Below are 21,543 nucleotides of genomic sequence, written 5' to 3'. Positions count from 1 at the left end.
TTAATCACAGCTAGCAAAAGTATTAACCCTTCTTTCATAGCATGCTCAGATTTTTCCCAAATGTCTTATAGATGTCTTTTTACTTTTGGAAAATATAATCAGAATCCAAATAAGGTCCACACATTGCGTTTGGTTATCATGTCTCTTAAGTCTTTTTAAAATCTGTAACTGCTCTTCATCCCTTTCTCCCCTTCTTTTGTCCCAACTGGGTCATTTTACCTATAGACTGTCCCACATTCTAGGTTTGGTTGATTGATTCCTTGTGTCATCCAGCATGTTCTTCTATCCCCTGTGTTTTCCATGAACTGGTATTTGGATTTAGAGGCTTCATTGGATTGAGGTTCAATTTTTGGAGCAAGGCTTCTTCAAGGTGAACTTATATACGTTGTTTTGCCTCATATCAAGAGATAGGTATCTGGTCCTTCTACTTCCCTTTTCATGATGCTTAGATTGATCAGTGAATTCACTGCTGCCGTCCTGATCACTCTATTATAAATTCTCCCATCATCTACCACTTATTAGTTTTAGGATCTATTGATCGTTATTTGATTAGCAGTTGCAAAATAGAGATAAACAAATGATTTGAACACCTAAAAGGCATTTCTTTTGCATATTTGAACAGCTTGTTTGCACTTTGCATTCTTTCTTTTGTCTGAATGTATAGAATGACTTGCAGACCTAACTCATGTCCTAAGAAGTCACAAGCATTTCTGTCCTACTTCACTAATTTGTCTATTCATGTTTTCTTGAACATCCTCAAGTGAAACTTTGATTTGACCATGATTTATCCTTAGTCCTAGAATAGTTCTAGTTTATTTATTGAAGGAATGACTTTATGAACTATATAACCCAACCAGAACTACGTATGTTCTCTAAAGCCATAATTTGCCCTCCTAGGTGCATTGGCGAAGTTGCTACCAAACTGCAGGAGCCTAAAAGTTGGTTGTACTGTGAAAATGCCTTTTTTCCTTATAATTTTTATTTATTTTATTGTTGTTGAGAGTATACATGGCAAAACATATACGAATTCAGGTTCTGCACGTACAATTTAGTGACATTGCTTATATTCTTTCAGTTGTGCGTTCATTCTCACCCTCCTTTTTGAGTTGTTCCCCCCTCATTAACATAAATTCACTGCTGTTTAAGGTTCCTGTATAATCTTACAACTTAGAATTTTTAATTTGATCCCGTATAGATGGTTCTTGAACATAATGCTCAAGGCAGACATTTTTTTACTAGTTAAAATAAACTATTGTTTGGTTTTAAGATGTGAGTTCAGGGGATATTTTTGGTTTAAGGTTATCTCAAGGCAGTAGTTTCAGGGGTTCGTGCACTCTCTGTGGCTCCAGAAAGTCTAGAGTCCATGAGAATTTGAAATTCTGTTCTACATTTCCCCTCTTTTGATCAGTATTCTTCTATGGGATCTTTAATCAAAATGTTCAGAAATAGCAGTGGGGCACCATCCAGTTCTTCTGCTCTCATGGCATAGGAGACAGTTGTTCATGGAGGCAATTAGCCACACATTCCATATCCTCCTCCTATTCCTCTCCTTTCTCTGTTGCTCCAGCGGAATAGAGACCAATCCTTGTGCCTTGGATGGCCACTTGCAAGCTTATAAGACTCCAGGCACTATGCAATGAACTAGGAGGTAGAACAGAGCACTAAACACATTATAAGGCCAATTAACTGGGATGTTACATGAAACCATGACCCTAGACCTCCAAGCCAAAGAACCAAATCTCATGAGGTGTTTGGTTGTACTGAAAATTCTTTTGATACGTCTGAATGTCTTCACTTTTTTTAGCTGCTATTTCCCATGACAGACAAGAAATAGAAGTTTTAAGAGTCATTCTCTATGTTGGCAAAAGGAGGGAGGATAGTTCTGTATGTGTTTCGATGAGGGACAATATAAACAGACAGTAGGTCAGTGGGTGGCAAGACATGGGAAGCTGACCTCTCCCAGGTTGTCTTGACAATTTTATGCCATGTGCTGAAAAACTTTAGAGAAACTTGGCTTTGATCACGTTCTGTGTTAGGGAAGTAGATGTTCAGATGAAGTGAAACTTGGGTGGTTGAACCATCTATTATTTTAGATACACAGAGCTTTCTTCATGTATCAGTGAAAATTAAGTATTCAGTTAAAAAAACCAAACCTGTTGCCATTGAGTCGACTCCGAGTCATAGTGATCCCACAGGATGGAGTATAACTTGCCCCCTAGGGCTTCCAAGGAGCGCCTGGTGGATTCGAACTGCTGACCTTTTGGTTAGCAGCTGTAGCTCTAAATCACAGCGCCACCAGGGTTTCCAGCTGTTCAGTAGTAGTTTCCAAATTGAAACAGCGGAAAATGTGGATAGATATAGGTAGTGTTTCTGAATATGAAAATGCTTTACAGTCAGTATAAACTTACTGAGTGGAAACAAATCAAGTAAAGGGCTACAGTGTCTCTCAAAAGAAGATCTGTTGGGTTTGGGCAAACTGGATGTGTTCAAATACACACACTTAATTTAAGCGTGCTAAGTGTGAATATTCTAAGGGAATTGAAAGCTGTTTTTACTTTAAGTTTAGGTGTTGACAGTGTCCCTAAAAGTAATTAAAAGATTATTGTTACAGTAGATTTTATTTTATTTTTAACCATGCCTTAAGCACTTTAGAGGAAAGGACTGTTACAGGTCTACAGTTCCTTAGTTAGAACTCTTGGGGCTCTACGTGTTTCAGAGTTCAGCAATTATTCGAATTTTAGGAAGATAACATGATTCAGTTAATATGTACTATGTAACACTCCCCACCCCCTCCCAGTGGAGTCTGGAGCAGTATCTACTAATTAAGTAGATGGTTGTTGATTAGAGATGTCCTCACATCTGTTCAGGATAGGCTTTGGCACAGAATGAGTTATAAAAAGTTTTCAGGGCTTTTGGAATATCAGAATTGAGGATAAGGGATTGTGGACCTTCAAATTAACAAATATTTACCTTTTCTGGGGGGCGGGGAGCCAAATAACAATGAAATCAAGTATTGTTAATGGTTTTTAAACCCGTCATATAAATGACTTGCTTCTTTTACTTGGCATAAGATTTAGGAATTTAAAATAAAGAAGGCCTATGTTTTATTTGGAGCCCTGGTTGCACAGTGGTTAACGCATTTGATGGCCCACCGAAAGGTCACCGATTTGAATCCACCAGCTCTTTGGAAACCTTATGGGGCAGTTCTATTCTGTCCTATAGGGGAGTTATACGTTGGAATCGACTCGATGGCAATGGTTTTTTTTTTTTTTTTTTTTACAGGATCTTTTATTTGAAAACTACTTGGCTAGAAAAGTAATAATATTCTGAAACAATTTTAGAAATAGCATCTCCATCTAAAAAACTTAGTCCTTTAGCCTGTTTATCTCTCAAGGCCTGTTTTGTTGCAGGGCTCTGATGGGCTCTCAAAGAAAGGTCTGCTGTTGCTTGGAGAGCATTAGTGAGCTGACCCTGAGGGTCTGAGAAAACCAGCGTTGTTGTGCTTAAGAAGTAGATCCTGCTACGAAGTTGTTCTTATCCACAGCCGCTTATTCAGTGCTTCCATAGGAAATTAACGCGCTGGGCTGCTAACAGAAAGGCTGGAGATTTGAGTCCACCTAGAAGTGCCTTGGAAGAAAGGCCTGGTGACATACTTCCAAAAAAACAGCTACTGCAAAAACTCTGTAGAACACAGTTCTCTTCTGACACGTGACTCAGTGGCAACTAATTACTGGAAATTATTAGTTAAAAACAGTAAGTAAGCTACAACGGAAAAGTAGGACCTGGCAATGGGAGATTCAAGATATGTGTTAAGTTCACCTGTTTCCTATGTGATATTTTTAAAGTGCATTAGTAAATTATAAATAATGCCATAATTTACCTATGAAAAACCAGAATGTAAGTCCATTTAGTTTTCATATTTTTTTTTTCAATTTGCCGATCAGTTTTGCCCCTTTTATATCAACTTACAAGTTTTAGTTTTCAATATATTCTGTAGAATGCTCTGGAATATCTGATAAACTCCTGTGGCAGCCTTCGCCTAGGCTGTGTTGCACAAATATAATGAGATTATTCTTTATCTTGCTATACACAAAATTCAGGAAATATTTCTAAAATGAAGATAATTGTCATTCTGCTGTTTTCTACTATCTGAAGTTAATTTCTACAGCTCTACCCTGTGATGTTAATCATGTATGTTATTTAAAACATAGCCAACAGAATTTGTCAAAAAAAAAAAAAAAAAGAAATAGTGTAGTGAAATCATTATTTGTTTGAGGACGGAGGAATTGTAGGGAATGGTTAAACCTGTAGGTATGCTTTAGAAAATGGGATTACACCCTATAGGCACTACTTTAAAAAAAAACATGCTTCTTCATTAAATGTAGTAAACTTACCATATCATTTCATATTCATTTGTTTAACAAACCACTACTTTTTTTTTTTTTTAATTTTTCTTAAACACAAACTTGCCAAGGACAGCTATACACATGCATTTTTGTATACTTGTTCAGTTATCTCTTATGGTAAAATCCTAGAGCTGAAATTTTGAGGTCAAAGGGTGTGTGCTTTTTAAAATATTGCTATACATTTAAATTGCCTTCCAGAAAGTTTATATGAGCTTATATTCCCAGGTTCAGTCTATGAAAGTGAACTTTCTCACTGGCAGCTTAGAATTTGTCTTATTGTCATCTGCCAAATTTATTCTTTTTGTAAAGGACCAGTCCATGTTCTTTGCTGGTACATTAGTATATTTAGGTTTTTATTCTTGTTGCAATCTAAGAACTTTTTATATATTATACTGTTTCCTTTGTACTGTTTGTTATAATCATCTATGAGTCAGAATTGACTCAACGGCAGTGGGTTATTTGTTGCAAAAATTCCCAGCTTTTATTTTTTGGGGAAGGGTTAGATAATGTTTTAAAATATAAATATGGAGACATAAGTTTCAGCCTGTTCCTTTAATTTTTCTAGATTTACTGTCATAGCTAAGATCTTCTCTACTTTAAAATTAAAAAAAATACTTCTATTCTCTTTTATATTTTTACTTTTGCATTTAAATATATTTTGGCATAAAGTGTGAAGCAGAGATCTTAATTTTTTTTTCTCAGATGCTGAACAAATTTTTCTTGTACCATTTATTGAATAATTTATTGTTTCTTCCTTGAATTTTAAATGACATCTCTATCATAAATCTCTGTACGTGTTCTGGTTGATTCTCTGTCCCATTGTTCTCTCTGCCTTTTGTGGCAGCAGTACCGTATTGTTTTAAGTTACTTTGTTACACACACACACACACACACACACACACACAGTAGGTTTACCCAACTTTCTTCTTTGTAAAAACTTTCTTAGCTATTATCATGCTTTTAGTTTCCAGATGAATTTTATAACCATTTAGAATCCCTTCCTTTTTCCCATTCCTTCCGTTTTTCTCCATTTGGAGTTTTATTTGTCTGTACCTTAAAAGTCTAGTTTAATTTCAGGTCATCAGATTACTTTTATGTAAGTGTTTTCCTAGAAAATAATTGTATGAAAAGGTTAAAGTATCTGATTCCTTTAAAAAATTGGTATGAGATTATTTTGGTCTTTTAGAAGTGTTTGTACTGCTGAATCCTTTCATAATTTTTGCTAAGCTGGCTTGTCACCTAGTTTATTGTGTCGTTTGTTAGGTGCCGTCAAGTCAGTTTGGACTCATAGCGACCCTACGTACGACAGAACAAAACACTGCCGAGTCCTGCGCCATCCTCACAATTGTTGTTATGCTTGAGCCCATTGTTGCAGCCACTGTGTCAGTCCATCTAGTTGAGGGCTTTCCTCTTTTATGCTGACCCTCTGCTTTATCAGGCATGATGTCCTTCTCCAGGGACTGACCCTTTCCGATGACATGTCCAAAGTATGAGAGACGTAGTCTCTCCATCCTTGCTTCTAAGGAGCATTCTGGCTGTACTTCCAAGACAGATTTGTTCATTCTTTTAGCAGTCCATGGTATATTCAGTGTTCTTTGCCAACACCACAATTCAAAGGCGTCAGTTCTTCTCCGGTCACATGCATATGAGACGATTGAAAACACTGTGGCTTGGCTTAGGATCACCTTAGTCTTCAGGGTGACATCTTTACTTTTCAGCACTTTAAAGAGGTCTTTTGCAGCAGATTTCCCCAATGCAATGTGTCTTGATTTTCTGACTGCTGCTTCCATGGGTGTTGTTTGTGGATCCAAGTAAAGTGAAATCCTTGACAACTTCAATCTTTCCTCCGTTTATCATGATGTTGCATATTGGTCCAGTTGTGCAGACCTTTGTTTTCTTTATGTTGAGGTGTAATCCTTACTGAAGGCTGTGGCCTTTGTCTTCATCAATAAGTGCTAGTGAACTGGTTTAACCCGTGTCATAGGATGAATATGTCCTTGGAGAGAAAGTAGAATATTTATGGGTACAAATGCACTAGAGTTGCTATAAGGAAATTTAAAAATTATAATTCTGTTCTAACGTGTAAAGTCAGTTGGTTGCTTGTTTTGATATCACTTTCTTATCAGTATTTAAGGCTGTTTATAAAATTGTGTGAAACTGTTGAGTAAGTTGAATGATTGGAGGCAAGTGAGTTTACCTAGGAAGGAGTTCATGGAATAAGTGAGTTCTTATTGAAGGTTAAAAACTTTCATTGCTTAAGAGGAGAATGAGTAGTGGAGCTCAGGGGTCAGGTCCAAGAACACATTTCTTCCAGTAGAGATGAAGCTGCAGTGGTTAGAGATGAGGATGGAGGGGAAGACCTTGAGTACATGATTTAAGGATGAGCATGAGATGATTGTTCAAGATTTCACATGTGAGATTTCCAGGAACAGTTCGGTTCCAAGAGGTGTAGCAAAGTTGATGGAAGTGACACAGTTTGGTTATTCAGTAGATTCTTCAGATATCCTGGGCAGATGTTTAACTTCTTTCTGTCTCAGTTATCTGTAAAGGAAGGCTAATAAGATACCTCCCTCCAGAGATTATTTTTTAATTTTCTTGTGCTTTAGGTAAAAGTTTACAGTTTAGGTTAGTTTCTCATTCAAAAATTTATACACTTACTGTTTTGTGACACTGATGGCAATTCCACAATATGACAGCACTCTCCCCCTTTCCATCCCGGGTTCCCTGTGTCCATTGTCCAGTTTCTGTCCCTTCCTGCCTTTTTGTCTTACTTTTGGGCTGGAACCTCAGAGGGTTATTGTGAAGATGAAATGAGTATAGTATAGTCTAATACAGAGAATAGAGTCTGAAACATACCGAGTGTTATCTATGTATTTACTGTTATTCTTATGATTGTTGTAATTTACTGAGTGGCATCTCTGTGCCAGGGCTTGGGACTCCACACTGAGGTTTTCCTCATCTGTCAGGGGACCTTCGCTTAGAACAGGCAGGAAGCAGACCTATAGTGCCAGTGCACTGTGATAAGGGTGTAGAAGCCAGAGGAAGGAGGACTCAACTTCCAAGGTGTTGGGGACAGACTCATAAGGAATTGACATTCTTTCGCAGTCTTCATGGTTGTTCGGAAGTGATTTACCTAAGATGGAATGGAAAGAAAGGGCCTTCCAGGGAGAAGACTCGGTCTTTGTAAAAAGTACAGAGGTTTGAATGAGCAAAAACGGAGTTGGGGGAATCACAAGAGATTCCACATTAACTCTCACCCTCCTTAGGCCATGTCTAGAGGAAGATATGGATGAGGAGATGTGATATCCCCAGTTCCTGAAACAATGGCTGACCTATCCCTTAATGTATCTACGTAGACTAAATGTGTGAAAAAGGAAAGAGAGGCCTGAAAAATGGGTTGGGGTCAAATTGGCCAGGGGATAGGAATGGGAGGCTGAGTATTTGAGAGTCCTGAAGTGTTTATGCTTGGAAAGCAGGAGCAGCTCTGGATTTCAGAAGTCTAATTCTTTTTTTTTTTTTTAATTCTAGAAGGCAGAGGCAGTCAGTGAATGTTCTGGGTGGGGTTGAGGTGAGAGGGAAAGCAAGGAATTGAAGATGGCATCTGTAAAATCTCATAATATTTTTGTTATGGCAAGATAATTGAACTTTGAGGATGTGTCCTATAAAAAGCAAAGCACTCTGCCTTTCTTTACCTTAGAACAGAGGTCAGCAAACTGTGGCCCTGGGCCAAATCTGGCCTACAGACGGATTTTGTGAATAAAGTTTTATTAGAACACAGCCACACCTTTTTATCTATGTATTGTGTATATCTGCTTTACCAGTACAGCAACAGAGCTGAATTGTTGCAACAGAGACTGAATGACTCACAAAGCCTAAGCTATTTACTATCTCTTCCTTTAAGAAAATGTTTGGCAACCCTTCTGGGAACACTGTTCTTAGTATTTAGTGGTGCCATTATGGAGAAGCTAGCATAGGCAGAAGAGTTCAGACAGGTTAGTGCATGAATAGTTTACAGAAGATTAGGCCATAGCACTTGCTGTGAAGAAATATACCAAAGATGTTTGTTGTGTTTAAGCTCAGTTCTTAAGTTCTTGCTTTGATTATCTTATTCTAGCTCTAGTCCACTGTGGCTATTCCTGTGACTTTAACCCTATCTGACCCAGCCTGTCATCAGTATTTAAGAAATAGAATCCACCTGCTGAATATCATGTTAAGACTTCATTGCTACCTACAAAGGAGAGTAATTTCTCAGCCAGGTGTTTTAAGTTCTTCCACCTTGTTTCATATGTTCTGTTCCCCAGAGTAACTATTCTCTTCAAAACACTCCACAATCCATCCCTGTGTCTAGCCGTTGTTTGTTCCTCCCTGGTGCAGTGTCTTCTCTACTGGAGGTTTGTGACATCACTTAATCTCTTACTCCTGGTAGTGCCTTCATTTCCTCAGCTGTTCCAAGTTCTCCCGAGTCTGGCCTTTTTAGGGCTAGCTACAGCCTAACTAATTTAGAGAGGTCCAACCATTTCTCAATCAAAACCGCTCATAAATATAAACACAGGGAAACCATTGGATGTGTGTTTAGAAAAACATAACATTCTTCACAGACTTCACGATTGCTGACTTTTCAAATAAACTTAAAGAACTGAGAGAATAATTAGGAAGCAGTAGAAGTGGAAAAAATATGTTGAGCCTTTTGCATATTAAGGATCAAATTTTAGTGTTTTTTTTTTAAATGTTTTTATTAAACATTTGTGAGATGGTGTCCTTAAAAATCGCACCAGAGGCATGGAGAAAAGTTGAGAGCAAAACTGAATATACAGACGTAGGAGTTCTCTATCTGCTGGAATACAGATGGAAAAGTTATCTTCACTATGGTACCAGTAGAAATCATATAAGCATATTAATTAATGCGATTGGCATTTATCGAGGGCATATCATGTACCAGGACCCACTGTGCTAGTGCCAGGAGTCCAGAGATGATTAAGCCTCACTTTCTGCCCTTGAGGAACCCACAGTCTGGAAGGGAAAAAAAGAGGTTGCATGAATGTTAGAGCAGATGAAGTTTTCAGATGAAGCAGAAGGAAAAGGACCGTAATGTGAAGAATATCTTTGAGAGGACTGGGGGAAAAGAGATAATGATAAAGAAAAAAACAGTAATTTGATTGTCTTAGAGATGATTGATCACACTGTAGAAGTTAAGGTTAGAGATAAATGCCAAGAGGCTATGGAAAGCAAACGCAAAGGCGGTGCCATGGAAGAGAGATTCCAGGTAGAAGAACTGAGATTTCACTTATTCAAGAGAGGAAACGGTTTTACAGCCAAACACTTCCTCAGCATGTTAGAAACATATGTAGTATGTATATTACTTATATATAACAATGTATTATACTATTATATATAACTTATTAAATAATAATATAGGATGTGTTATTACATAATAATATATAATATGGCAATATTATATATTATATGTAATAACTAGTAGTATAATCTATTGTTATATATAGGTAATATACATACTATATATGTTTTTAACATGCTGAAGAAGTGTTTGGCTATAAAACCATAATTATATAATTACCTAATTATATAAATGATTATATTATAATAATAAGTTATTACATAATATATATTTTTATATTATTATATAAAACTTATATAATTATATAATTCTAATTATATGACATGTATAGTATATTATTATATTACTATATTTGCAATATAGTATATTGCTATATAATATAGTATAATTATGTATTTTATCGTACTATATTTTTTATGTAGGATAATTATATGTTTACATATTATAAAATACACGCTGACATATATATGCATATATATATACATACACATAGAGAGAGAGAGAATAATCCTTAGTAATAAGTTGGAGCCCTGGTGGCACAGTACTTAAGGACTTGCCTGCCAACCGAAAGGTCAGCAGTTCTAATACACCAGCCACCGCTTGGAAGCCGTATGAGGCAGTTCTACTGTCCTATAGGGCCGCTATGAGTCGGAAGTGACTCAACAGCAATGGGGTCTCAATTAGTAAAGGCTTAGTAAGTGCTAGGAACTTTGCTAAGCACTTTATATTATCTAATTTAATCCTTACCATGGATAGGTGTTATTATACTAACATTTTCCAGACAAGGAGACTGAAGCCTGCAGAGATTAGACAGATTGTTGAAGGTTACCCCAGGAGTGAATGGCACACAGATGGAGCTCTGTCTGGCCACTGAGTTAGATCAACTGCTGTGGAGTAAGTTTTAGGGAATACTCTGTTCACTGGTATAAAAATGAATGGAAGAGAACCTGAGTGACTTCCTCTAATGGCTGATACAGAAAGAAAGAGTACACAGAGGGAGGGGACATGTGTGGTAGAAGTCACGCATGGGCTGTGAAGGCAGGTCTAACTGAATTCCTGTCCTGCCTCTGCTACTTGCCAGCCACATGGCATTATTGGTCAGGTCACCCACCCAGTCTAAATGCCTGTCTGTACAATGGAGGTGGTATCATCAACTTTGTTAGCATGTAAAGGATCTCAGGGGCACATGGCACTTAGAAGACACTCAGTTACAGATTGCTGCTACCACTGCATCTTCTACCCTTTCTACTACTCTGTTATTCATCCTCCTCATCCTCCTACTGTTGTTATTAGCAGCAGCAAAGGCAGCTGAAATGGCAAAAGAAATAGGTTGCTGCTTAAAAAAAAGTAATAGTAGTTATTTAAACCCTAGATTCGGCCAATGTTAATCGTTGTGTATTTGTTTTGGTATTTAGTTGAACATTTGTCATGGCCATGTCTCTGGACCAGGCACTCTAGGGAGTTAAAAACGAATAAGTCATTTCTTCTTTGAACTGCTTATGAACTAGTTTAGACTTCAAGCCACACATTGTTGATAAGTTATGTCTGCAAGAAAGAGAGAGAATCTTGGGCGGCAATTAGTCAGTGGGCATTGAGAGCAGACCCCCTTGTAGGAGGAGGCCACGCACAGCTTCTGAAAGGATTGTCAGGACTTAAATAATCTCAGGATGATTTGAAGATTCCATTATAATGTACGGCTTCTCTGGAAGTATCAGTTTCCCTATTTCATACATCCTAGGCCTTTCACATTCACATTATTTTCAAGTTCATGCAGATATTGGGGCACTTGATTTTAGCAAAATCCTGCACAGCCGCCGGTTAGACTTTAGTTGAGCACATATGTGAGATGCTAGGTAAGCCAGGTTGAATGCGACCCTGGTCCCTGCCATCTAGGAAGACAGTCTCTATGTGAAAATGGTATTTATAGATCTTTGTTCAGAGAGGAAGACAGTTACAACAACCTCCAAATGGGGCTTTCTCCATCAGATATGATTAGGACTGATGTGTGACAGTTTCATATTCCTTTATTTTACTAAAATAACAACCTGGCCAAATATACTTTTCAGTACATTTATTATAGCCACATGTTTATATTTATAGGAGCAGTGATGCTAACCCCCTAGTATGTTAACAGGTCTTATTCAAATTGTTCTATTTTTACTTTGAAGCAAACTTGCTGAAGATATTTTAAGGAAAGTAGTGATTATAGCACACTTATCAAATTATATATTAAATAATTTCCTGAGCTGAAAAGGAGCATAAACTGATAAGGAAGTAGTTATCCTAAATTCTGTTGTTTACATAAGATTTTTTAAAATCTAATTTCATCGTAAGTTACTGATTGCCTTTAGTGTTTCTTTTTTGCTAAATTTCTACCCTCCCACCAACACATATAACCTCCTTTTTAGTATGTAATAGATCTCCTTGGATTTTAGAATGGATTTTCAAAAACCGTAAAAAGACTTCCTAACTTTAGTGTATACAATAAATAATATATCTTTTTTTTTTTTTAATCTCAGAGGTAGTCAAATAAGTGAATGCATAAATCTTGCCAGCCCTGGGCAGTTCTAATTTCCATACCAAAATGCATGAGTTTTTACTTGACCATTACTCTATTAAGTAATAGTTACCATGGCAACTTTTGCATCACATTATAACATTTAGATATAAGGTGTTGTATTTCTTTATAAGGAAAGAAAATATTTGAATTTTTGAATGCTTGGTGAAATATAATCACTGCTGAAACAATAATTTTGTTCAAGGTGAACTAAATTCTTTGAGGATTGTACAAATTTTCCAACCAAAACCATGGAGTGCATGTACTTATTTTTTGTGATTCCAGGGAGGAAGTGAAGATTCTAAGTAGTATTTGATGAGGATCACATAATACTCATTTTTTAAATAGTACTTCAAAGCTATCACTAGAATTGGCCTCGAAAGGGGAAAAACATAAAATTGAAGTGAATTTGAAGCCATTTACTAGTTTCTATGTAAAAGTGGTTAATGCAGTAGTGAGGGTTTGAATATACTACATGATTGATAAAATTTCATCATACATAAATCATTTGCTATTTCTGTGTACTTAGTCATTTAACTGACTAGTTTTGATTTCAAGTATAGGTGAATTAACAGTGGCACTTTGCTCATGTCTGCAAAAGCAAAATTAAATGAGCCACTGAAGTAATCCTGTGGCAGTTCCAGGAGAATGGTCATTGATGCTTAAATTTTCGAGATTGATTGTTGGCCAATTTCTTTATTAAATATGGAACAAAACTAGCCATTTCTTGTTGCCAACATAGCTCTAGGCTTTGAGGCGAGGCTATTATCACTGCCTGTGTAGACCCCAAATGAACTCTTCCTCAGCTTTTCATATGACTTTTCAGAGTTATTATCTCAGTGTTTACTTTTTAACTGAAAGTAGAGTATCTGACTGACAGTCATTCACAACTTTTGGGACATCTTTTAAAATAATTACCAGTGGACCATCATATGGGACTCTCTGTTGGGGAATAGCAGAAGGAGGGTAAGCTGTGTGGTAGACACTTAATGTGTGTTATTTCATCTTTTTCTGATAACAGCCCTACATAGAGCTTTTATTATTCTCATTTTACAGAGGAGGGAAATACGTTTTAAGACAGTTGCCTAACTCCAAATCACATTGCTTTATGTGTCTCGGGGTTCGAGATGATCTGTCTGGCCGTAAACCCTTCCCTCTTTCTTTAATATGTCTGAAATTTACTGCTGACTTTTACAGACAAATGTGCATTAAACATTTAAAGTGAAAATAAAAAACATTGACCAAAAGCCTTTGAAATATTTGCTAAACGATAATTTTGATAATTTGCACTTTTCTGCAGCGTAGTAACAGTCTGGGAAGTCCCTGATTGTGAAAACTATCCTTGCCATCTTGTCTTTCCCAGTTTCCTGAGTTTTCTTTTGTTGAAACCAAGAGTACAAGCATAGGACAGAAATAAAAATAAATGAAGGTGCATTCTTGTATCTTTAGATATCAGGAATAAACACTGCCCAAAACTGACCTTCAGTGTTGAGCGTTGAAGTTCAAAAGTGGACAGGTGGAAATACTGTGTTCTTCATTGCCCTTTGGTGCGAGATATATTCTACGTTACAGAGTAAGTGCCAACAGCAGCAAAATTATTGCCCCCTCCTGCTACTGTAGAAAGTCAGCAATGGCCCTTCTGTGGTCAAAATGGCAAATTCAGCAGCAGCTATTCGATAGGGATTTGCAAAAACTTCCCCATGGCTGTTAGGAATCTTATTCAGCAGTGTTTTTGAAAACTTGATTCTGTGCAGAATTAACTCTGTAGAAATGACCTCAGTTGTGATTTAAAAAAAAAAAAAAAAGTGCTTTAAACAAATTTGATTTGCAATTTTTGTCAATGCGTATTTTTGCCCTTAACACTGCAAAGCCTGTTAGACACCTACACATATATCCGGCATTCATAGCTTTTACAGTGGTTCAGAATTTAATTCCATACTAATGTAAAGCCTCCCAAAATGCCTGGCTTTATGGAGTCAGTTCCCCATACAAAGCCACTATACATCACTTAGGTTTGTGAGGAAAGAATGGAATTGCAGCTGTGTGAGTACTAGAATACCCAAACATGAATTAGGCTCACAAGCATTTGGCAATAGTTCAGAAAAGGAGCTTAATCTGGTTTCATCTGAGACTGGTTTTCTCTGTTCCACAACATCCCCCAAGATGTTGTGTCTGATATCGGATCACAACGTAATGGGGGTGACGCAAAATCAGAGAAAGCCCTAAGAAACCAGGGACACATTTGTTTTTCCCCAGAGATTTTTTTCTTCTATTCCTTTTTTTCCCCCCCTCCCAGGTTCCAACCCCGAAATTCAAGGTCTTTCACCTATTAGATGAATTAATTATAAGCCAAAAAAGCAGCATTCCGGGTACTCTGATCTCACTCATATCTATAATTAAGGGTAAATATAATCTTCCTTTTTAGAAATGTACCACCCACCCATTACATTTAAAGTGCTGACTGAAATGAAATAATAGTTCAGAGCAAGATGATTTTAGTTTAACAAGAAAAAAGTTGATAATTTAAGCTTGAAGCAGTTAGTTCTATTTTTGATTACCATTCCGTTATAAATCTAATTTGAGATATATGCTGCTTTTCTGTTACTCAAGTTTAATTCATGGTTTTTGCATTCTTGGTTGCATAAGCAGAGTTCAGTGGTTGATCAAGGGTTTTTAAAGCTCCCCCCTTCAAGGAATGGGGGCAGGGTTGAGAATGTAGTAGAAAGACCGTCTGAGACCCAGATTTGATGACAAACAAACAAAAATCTTAACTGAAGAGACCCTCCCAGAATGCCTGCATTTGGCACTTGAGTGGGTATAGCAGAACTAGGTCTTTGCAGGAGAATTGGTTCCACGGGAGGGAGGAACCCCAATACTTTCAACCCTGGTTGACAAAGTCAACATATGCTCCTCTTTGGTTGGGGTATTTTAAGTCTTGAAATTGTTTCCCCTTCAAAGAAAATAAGGAGTGAATAAGGGGAAGGACACATCTCATCACATTGCAGACAGTTAAGCAAAATGCTCAACTCTGGGTTTAAGATTTACAGGTTAGCTCTGCGAAATGCCACATCTTGTTTCCAGTGTTTCCTGGCGGACTCTGGCCGCTTACTACTGGGACCGGCATAACCGCAGAGCATGAATTTGCACAATGTGAAAACCCTAGAACCATTATAATCCTATTACAGGCAAGGATGCCTTTGCCCATTCTGAAAGTAGACTTAGCTTTCAAACTTCACTTTTATTGAGCATCAGTGTGTCTTCAGAGGTATATATTAATGTAGGTAAATTCATATAGAAATGAATGCCTTATCCGTTTTGTGCGGTATTAAATTGAAGGCCATTAACTTTTCTAAATTCGCAAACTTAGTTTTTTTTCACCCTGTGGAAAATATTTTATCTTTCTTGTTGCTACAGAGAGTTAAGTATCTGACGTAAAGGCCAAACAATAGTAAATGGTCATTGTTCATTCTACAAGTGTACTCTACAATGGGAACACATATATTCTTATCTTCATTTTCCCTAGCGGGGTGATTAGGGCCCCTTTAAGTGTGAGGAAATGCTTATTTTTGTTGCATTAGAAGAACAATTCTATTGTCCGAGTGAAAAAGAAAAAGGAACAAACAGGTCTGAAAAAGAGAAACAGGAATGTGCTTTGTGAAAAAAATAAAAAGGTACAGGAGTCACTATATGCTTGTACGTGCTGTCTGGTCTTCGTACTGTATCACTATACAGAGTTCATGTGACTGAACATGCATGAGTTAGATACATGATTTATTTATAGCTGGCCCATGAAATAATTTTCTTTTAAATTAACAGCAATAAGGTCAGTCACAGCCAGTATCTTCCAGTGAACATTATATATATTTTAACAGCTCTGTTGTGAATGCTGCAAAAACACAATATAGCAAGCACGTTTGTTTTTATATAGACTTATTGACTACATCTACTTTCTTGGGAGTGAAAACCTTTGCTACCAGGACCAACAAAAATTAACCAGTGGTTAAGCTCATTAAAAAGACAAGCAAGCATTTCAATATATTGGCTCTGTCCTTATCTGAAGATTTTATATATATTTTTAAAAAGGGAGAGATTAAGAAATAAGGATAATATCTCTGTAGAATACAAAGGTCTTAATAATACTGTTTCAAACCCCTCTATGACATGCAATGAAGACTCATTTGTAGATTTACCAAACTCCTAGGGAGGTTGTGGTGTGAAATAACTCACAATCTTATAGGTGTGTGGAAATTTCAAAGAAAACATGGACTTAAAGAAATACAGACTTCTATTACTAAGAATCACCAAAAGTGGAACTTTAGGTTGAGGTTTAAAAATTTTTGACCACCACTCCTAAAATGCTAAAGACATCATTTGATGTTATGCTACTGGGTTTCTGATTTATAGAAAACTTTATAATAAAGGACTCTATATTTCAGTTTGTCATTGTGTAGCATTTTGATAGCTTTTTTAAGTTCTGTAGAGGCAATGGTTGAGTATAGAGATGCCAGGTTTTTATCAGCCATGTGGTAAATACTAAGATACCAGCAACGAGTTTATTGCCCAAAATGTGCTGTCAACCTAGAATCACACCCTTGAAGTTTTATTTTCAAGTATTGTTTATTATGTATTCCTTGAAAAAATCTCTTAAAAGTGGAATCGAAGAAGGCGAGTTTGTCAGTAACTGATTAGTTCTTTTATATATTACTCATCCAACAATCCAACACTCACAAAAATCCCTTGGAACCGAGAGGTTCCCTTTATGATATTTAGCTATATGGCGATGGAAAGGGGAGGTTTTCATTTTTGATTTTCCAGCTTATGGGTCATATTTGACCAACTGCTTTCACCAGAAGACATGCCACTTTGTTGAGCTATTTAGGAATCAAAAAGACTGTCTTAATTTAAAACAAGGACCCTTTGTTTTAGTTGGTGACTGCCTTGTGAAATTTTTCAGTTCTCAGCGGGTTAACCAGGGAACAGGGGCAGAGTCATAATTGGCCTATTTAGAGTATTTTGCATGTGAATAGTGTGTTAGTGAAGCATCCCTAAGTCTGTTGTGAGTGACATGGTGATTAGAATTTAGATTAGGGAAAACACATTCTGTACTTTATCAAGGACAGTAATTAGTTCAGTCAGTAAAAGTTGATTACAAGTAACGATAAAGTTAGATTTTTACTACTTAATTTTAAAATTTCTTTATTAAATAGTAAATTTGTTCTTAATATAAATGGCAGCATCTACACTTGTTCTATTACATATCAGAATAATTAAAAGAACAATGTGTTCAAAGCAGAGTATAATCAGGCGATTTATATATTATGGGTAAGTTTCTATGTAGCTTTTAGAGACTGTAATATTATTGTGTAATCTTTCTTTTGTCATCATATTTGAAAGTTTAGAATTTGACACACCGTGATAAGTTAATGATATTTGTGGAAGTTTTCTAGGGTTCAGGGAAATGTTTAATCTGTGGGGATGTATTTTAGCTTCTAGTAGTCCTCAAGAGGGTATTCTGAAGTCCTTTAATCTGTGCCTGTTAGCTTAGGCTGCCTACTACTCCTAAAATTTTGGAAGTTACTGTGAACATTTGCATTTTCTCTCGGTTCAGTTGGCATTTTATCTTCTGGTACGTTCGTTGAGGATCACACTGTACCGGTACAGAGCAGAGTTCTCAGCTCAGTGGAAGGGCTGCATCCACCCTCAACCCCAGTAGGATTAGCCTGGAAGTTTTGTGTGCTCGAAAAATGAGATTCTTCCTGGGTCTGGCTAAGGAAGGGCAGGAGTTGTTCACAGATAGGAGCCTGCGTCTGGATAAAGAAAACACTAGTCTTACGTAAATGCCATTCGCTTATCAAATTAAAATGTTAGTCCTCTGAAAAGATTTTTTAAAATATTGTTTAAAGGGATCCAACACTCCCAAAAGAATTTTAAAGAATTAAAATTCAAAACCTTTGAGATAGCTTCTTAGACTGCTTTTTCTTTCTTTTCTTTTGGTTTTGTTTTGTTGTAATTGTTTCCCTTTGAGCAGATGCTGTTTTCTTTATTGCATTGGTTTAAGTACTAACAATCAGTTGGGTGGTGTTGCAAAAAAAAAAAAAAAAATTAACCATATATGTTTGTCTTCCCTTTTTAACCTTTTAGCAGAGTCTCCTTGGAGGTGACATGGATATGGGCAACCCAGGAACCCTTTCGCCCACCAAGCCTGGTTCCCAGTACTATCAGTATTCTAGCAATAACCCCCGAAGGAGGCCTCTTCACAGTAGTGCCATGGGTAAGTGAGGGTTCTCTGTTTGAATGTCTGAGTGACTACTGTTAGTCTTTTTCTTTCCTTTTTTGTTAATGCCACCCTCTCCCCCAGTCTTACCTCCCCGCAAAAACCCCATAAAATTTTGATCAGTGGTCAAGCTGGTGACTCCCCCCAGTAGTATGCTGTGGGAGTAGGTTACACCTTATAGTAGCAGAACTATTCCTGTGTGTAGATTCATAAGGAATCCTACAAACAAACAAAAACCAAAAAACATCATTAAAAAGTTGAAGGCTTCATATTTAACAAAGTAGTATTCTGATTTCTGCCAGAAAAAAAGGAGATAGTAGTGACTACATTTTGCTAAGGTAGTGATATTTAAAAAAAGAAAAAAAAAATCCATTCTAATCTAAATGGCTTCATGGTTTAATGCATTTTTGTTAGAAAAATGGGCATGTGACGAGCTCACAGAGTGCTTCCTTTTCTTTCAGAGGTACAGACAAAGAAAGTTCGAAAAGTTCCTCCAGGTTTGCCCTCTTCAGTAAGTACTGCTTGTTTCTGCTTTGTATATTGTTTATTTTGTTCTGTTTTGTATGGATGCAAAGGAGATAGGAGTAAATGAGGTTCCCGGCTTCCAGAGCAGTGCATTTATCTAGGATGTGGATGAGGTAGGAATAACCTGCACACCCAGCCACTTCACCCACCTTGGAGTGGTTAATTGCACGTCCTGGAAAAGTGGGCAGTTACGTTGATATTCAGCAGGTTAAGCTCTGAAGAGAGCCTTGAAAAGGTGCCTGAAGTTCGAGGAGTTGTACCTGTACAGGGCTTTCAAGAGAATGAGTATTAGTTTCATGTGTTGGTTAAATTCTTTGTCAGTATTATGATGATTTTATGGATTTGCATGCGAAAGGAGATTTGTGGAGAGGATTTAGGAAAAAAATTTACATGGGTTTCAGCGGAGAATGCAGGGAGAATGTCTCTATTTTCTAGAGAGGTTGCTGAGTAAAAGCTGCAAATGTAGCTGCATCAGTAGCTGTGTGTGTCTTTAATACCAGGTGACAACTAGAAAAATCCAGCTGTAACCAAAAGCATTCTGGGTCTTTTTAATAGCTGGAGTTATTGAGGTTTCCCCCCTCCTCCCCTCAAGGTAGTAAAAGTTGGTTGTGATCACAGCATGATACCTTATGTGGAATTCTTACGTATATTTTCAAATTTGTGTTCCTAGATTGTTTAGTTTTCTTTCTTTAGGGCTCAGCTATTTCTAGTCATTTTTTCCTTACATAGAATAAAAATGTGATGTCCTCCCTTCCTTGCTTCTTCCTCCTTCCTTTCTTCTTTGTTTCCTGTGATATATATATAATTTAATTCAGTGATCTGCAAGGTATCAGTGTTCTTTGAAAAGAATGCAAATGAACCTTATTAAAAGTTTTTATACTTTAAAATAGAATTGTTTTCCAAAATATATTACCAATTGATGCTTCTATATTAGTTTTACTTCTTTTTGTTGTTGTTGTTAAGTATAGAAGAAGAATGGGTTTTGCAAATGTGCTAAGTTTAGATTACCCAAACACCTGTGTATTTGACTTGATTTCAGTTCAGCTAATCTAAAAAATTATTAAACGAATGTATTAGAATGAGTCCTATCAGGAAAAAAAAAAAAATTGCGTTCTGATTATCATAGGCTCAGTATATTGGAGAAACATCACAAAATTATTGATACATGTAAAAATACTGTATAAATAAAACTGCTAATAGTGTATAAAATTTTGCACTAACAAAAAAGTCACTTAAAAATGTACTGAGTAGTTTATTCTTTGAATTTCCATGTCATATTGAAATTAATATCCACTTTGGTTTTTATAAGCATATTTTAAGCTTGAACTTACTGGTGGATTTAATTTAGATGAAACTTTAGATTTTAATAGCTTTTATGACAACTTCCAATGATATAGTCCTCACAACTGTTTGCATTTTAAACATGCCTGTATATAACACGCACAATATTATGCGCAACAAGCGGACCTTTGAATGTTCTGAAATGATAGAATAGCTCTGTTTCTGCTGTAAAAGCCACGAAAAAACTTGAAGCTGTAGTACTGTGTGCTTCATACTGAAATTAACTTTGTTTTTTCTAGTGCTAACGTTATGCAGAAATCTGTGTAATATCTTAGCAGTGCATTGATGAGGCATTAGATATCTGTATGCTTAATCATTGTCAGCAACAATTTTTCCTAATTGTCTGTAAATTTTCAAATATTTACCTATAGCTAGCTGGCTGCTATAGAAAGTTTTACTGCTATAGTTTTGTCTTTGCTATTAAGACCATTAATTTGTTGCTGGTATGTTATGAATATGAAATGCTCAGAAAGCTGAAAGTATCTTTCCTTTCTTCACAATAAATAAAAAACTGAGGAACTGGAAACTTAGTTTTTACTATTTAATTTTTAGCCTTTAATGGTTAGTTTAGAATTTACTCTTCTTGGATAATTTTTTTTGGCTAAATGTTTTAATTGCCCTTATAGAACATTTTGGGTAAATAACCTTTTTTTAAGAACAAGGAGGAGAAAATTTTAATTACAAACAAGTTTTGTCCTTGTTTTTCTGTTTTTTTTTTTTTTCTTTACAAGGAATAAGAGAGTTTGGATAATTTTAGAATCCAATCACCAATTTATGATTGTTAAAAAGATACCTAAACTCTGTTTTAGGAATAATTTAAATTGTTTATATTAGCATTTTTGTGTATTAATTGCTTATTATAATGAAATCCATAACAGCACAAAATTATATTTTAATTTGACCCAAAGAGATATCCATAATAGACACCATAACCCATTTAACCCAGTAGCTCTGTGTGTCTATATTTTTAGACCTCTGTCATGCTTGTTCTTCTTTTAAGCACAAAGAAAATCATGACTATTCATCTGATAAGAATTACTTCTAAAACTTGCTTTAATATGTACAAGTATTTGTATATCAGATA

The 21,543-nt window shown here is 36.3% G+C and overlaps 1 protein-coding gene across 14 annotated transcripts in view; it reads left to right on the top strand.

Annotated features, from left to right (window-relative positions):
* The window catches only part of TCF4 (transcription factor 4), a 389,634-nt gene that overhangs the window by 231,358 nt on the left and 136,733 nt on the right, over positions 1-21,543 (top strand). For 11 of the 14 annotated variants that reach the window (XM_049900867.1, XM_049900860.1, XM_049900875.1 and 8 more), the window contains 2 exons: positions 18,461-18,590; positions 19,055-19,104. In XM_049900867.1, coding sequence (XP_049756824.1) covers positions 18,461-18,590; positions 19,055-19,104 — 180 coding nt within the window. The remainder of the gene's footprint in view (positions 1-18,460; positions 18,591-19,054; positions 19,105-21,543) is intronic. The other 3 variants (XM_049900865.1, XM_049900862.1, XM_049900872.1) reach the window with 1 other exon arrangement.

Source organism: Elephas maximus, chromosome 11 (assembly GCF_024166365.1).
Source record: "Elephas maximus indicus isolate mEleMax1 chromosome 11, mEleMax1 primary haplotype, whole genome shotgun sequence".
NCBI classification, from domain to species: Eukaryota; Metazoa; Chordata; class Mammalia; order Proboscidea; family Elephantidae; genus Elephas; species Elephas maximus.
Note: the sequence above shows the minus strand (reverse complement) of the source record. Positions and strands in the feature narration are given on the sequence as shown.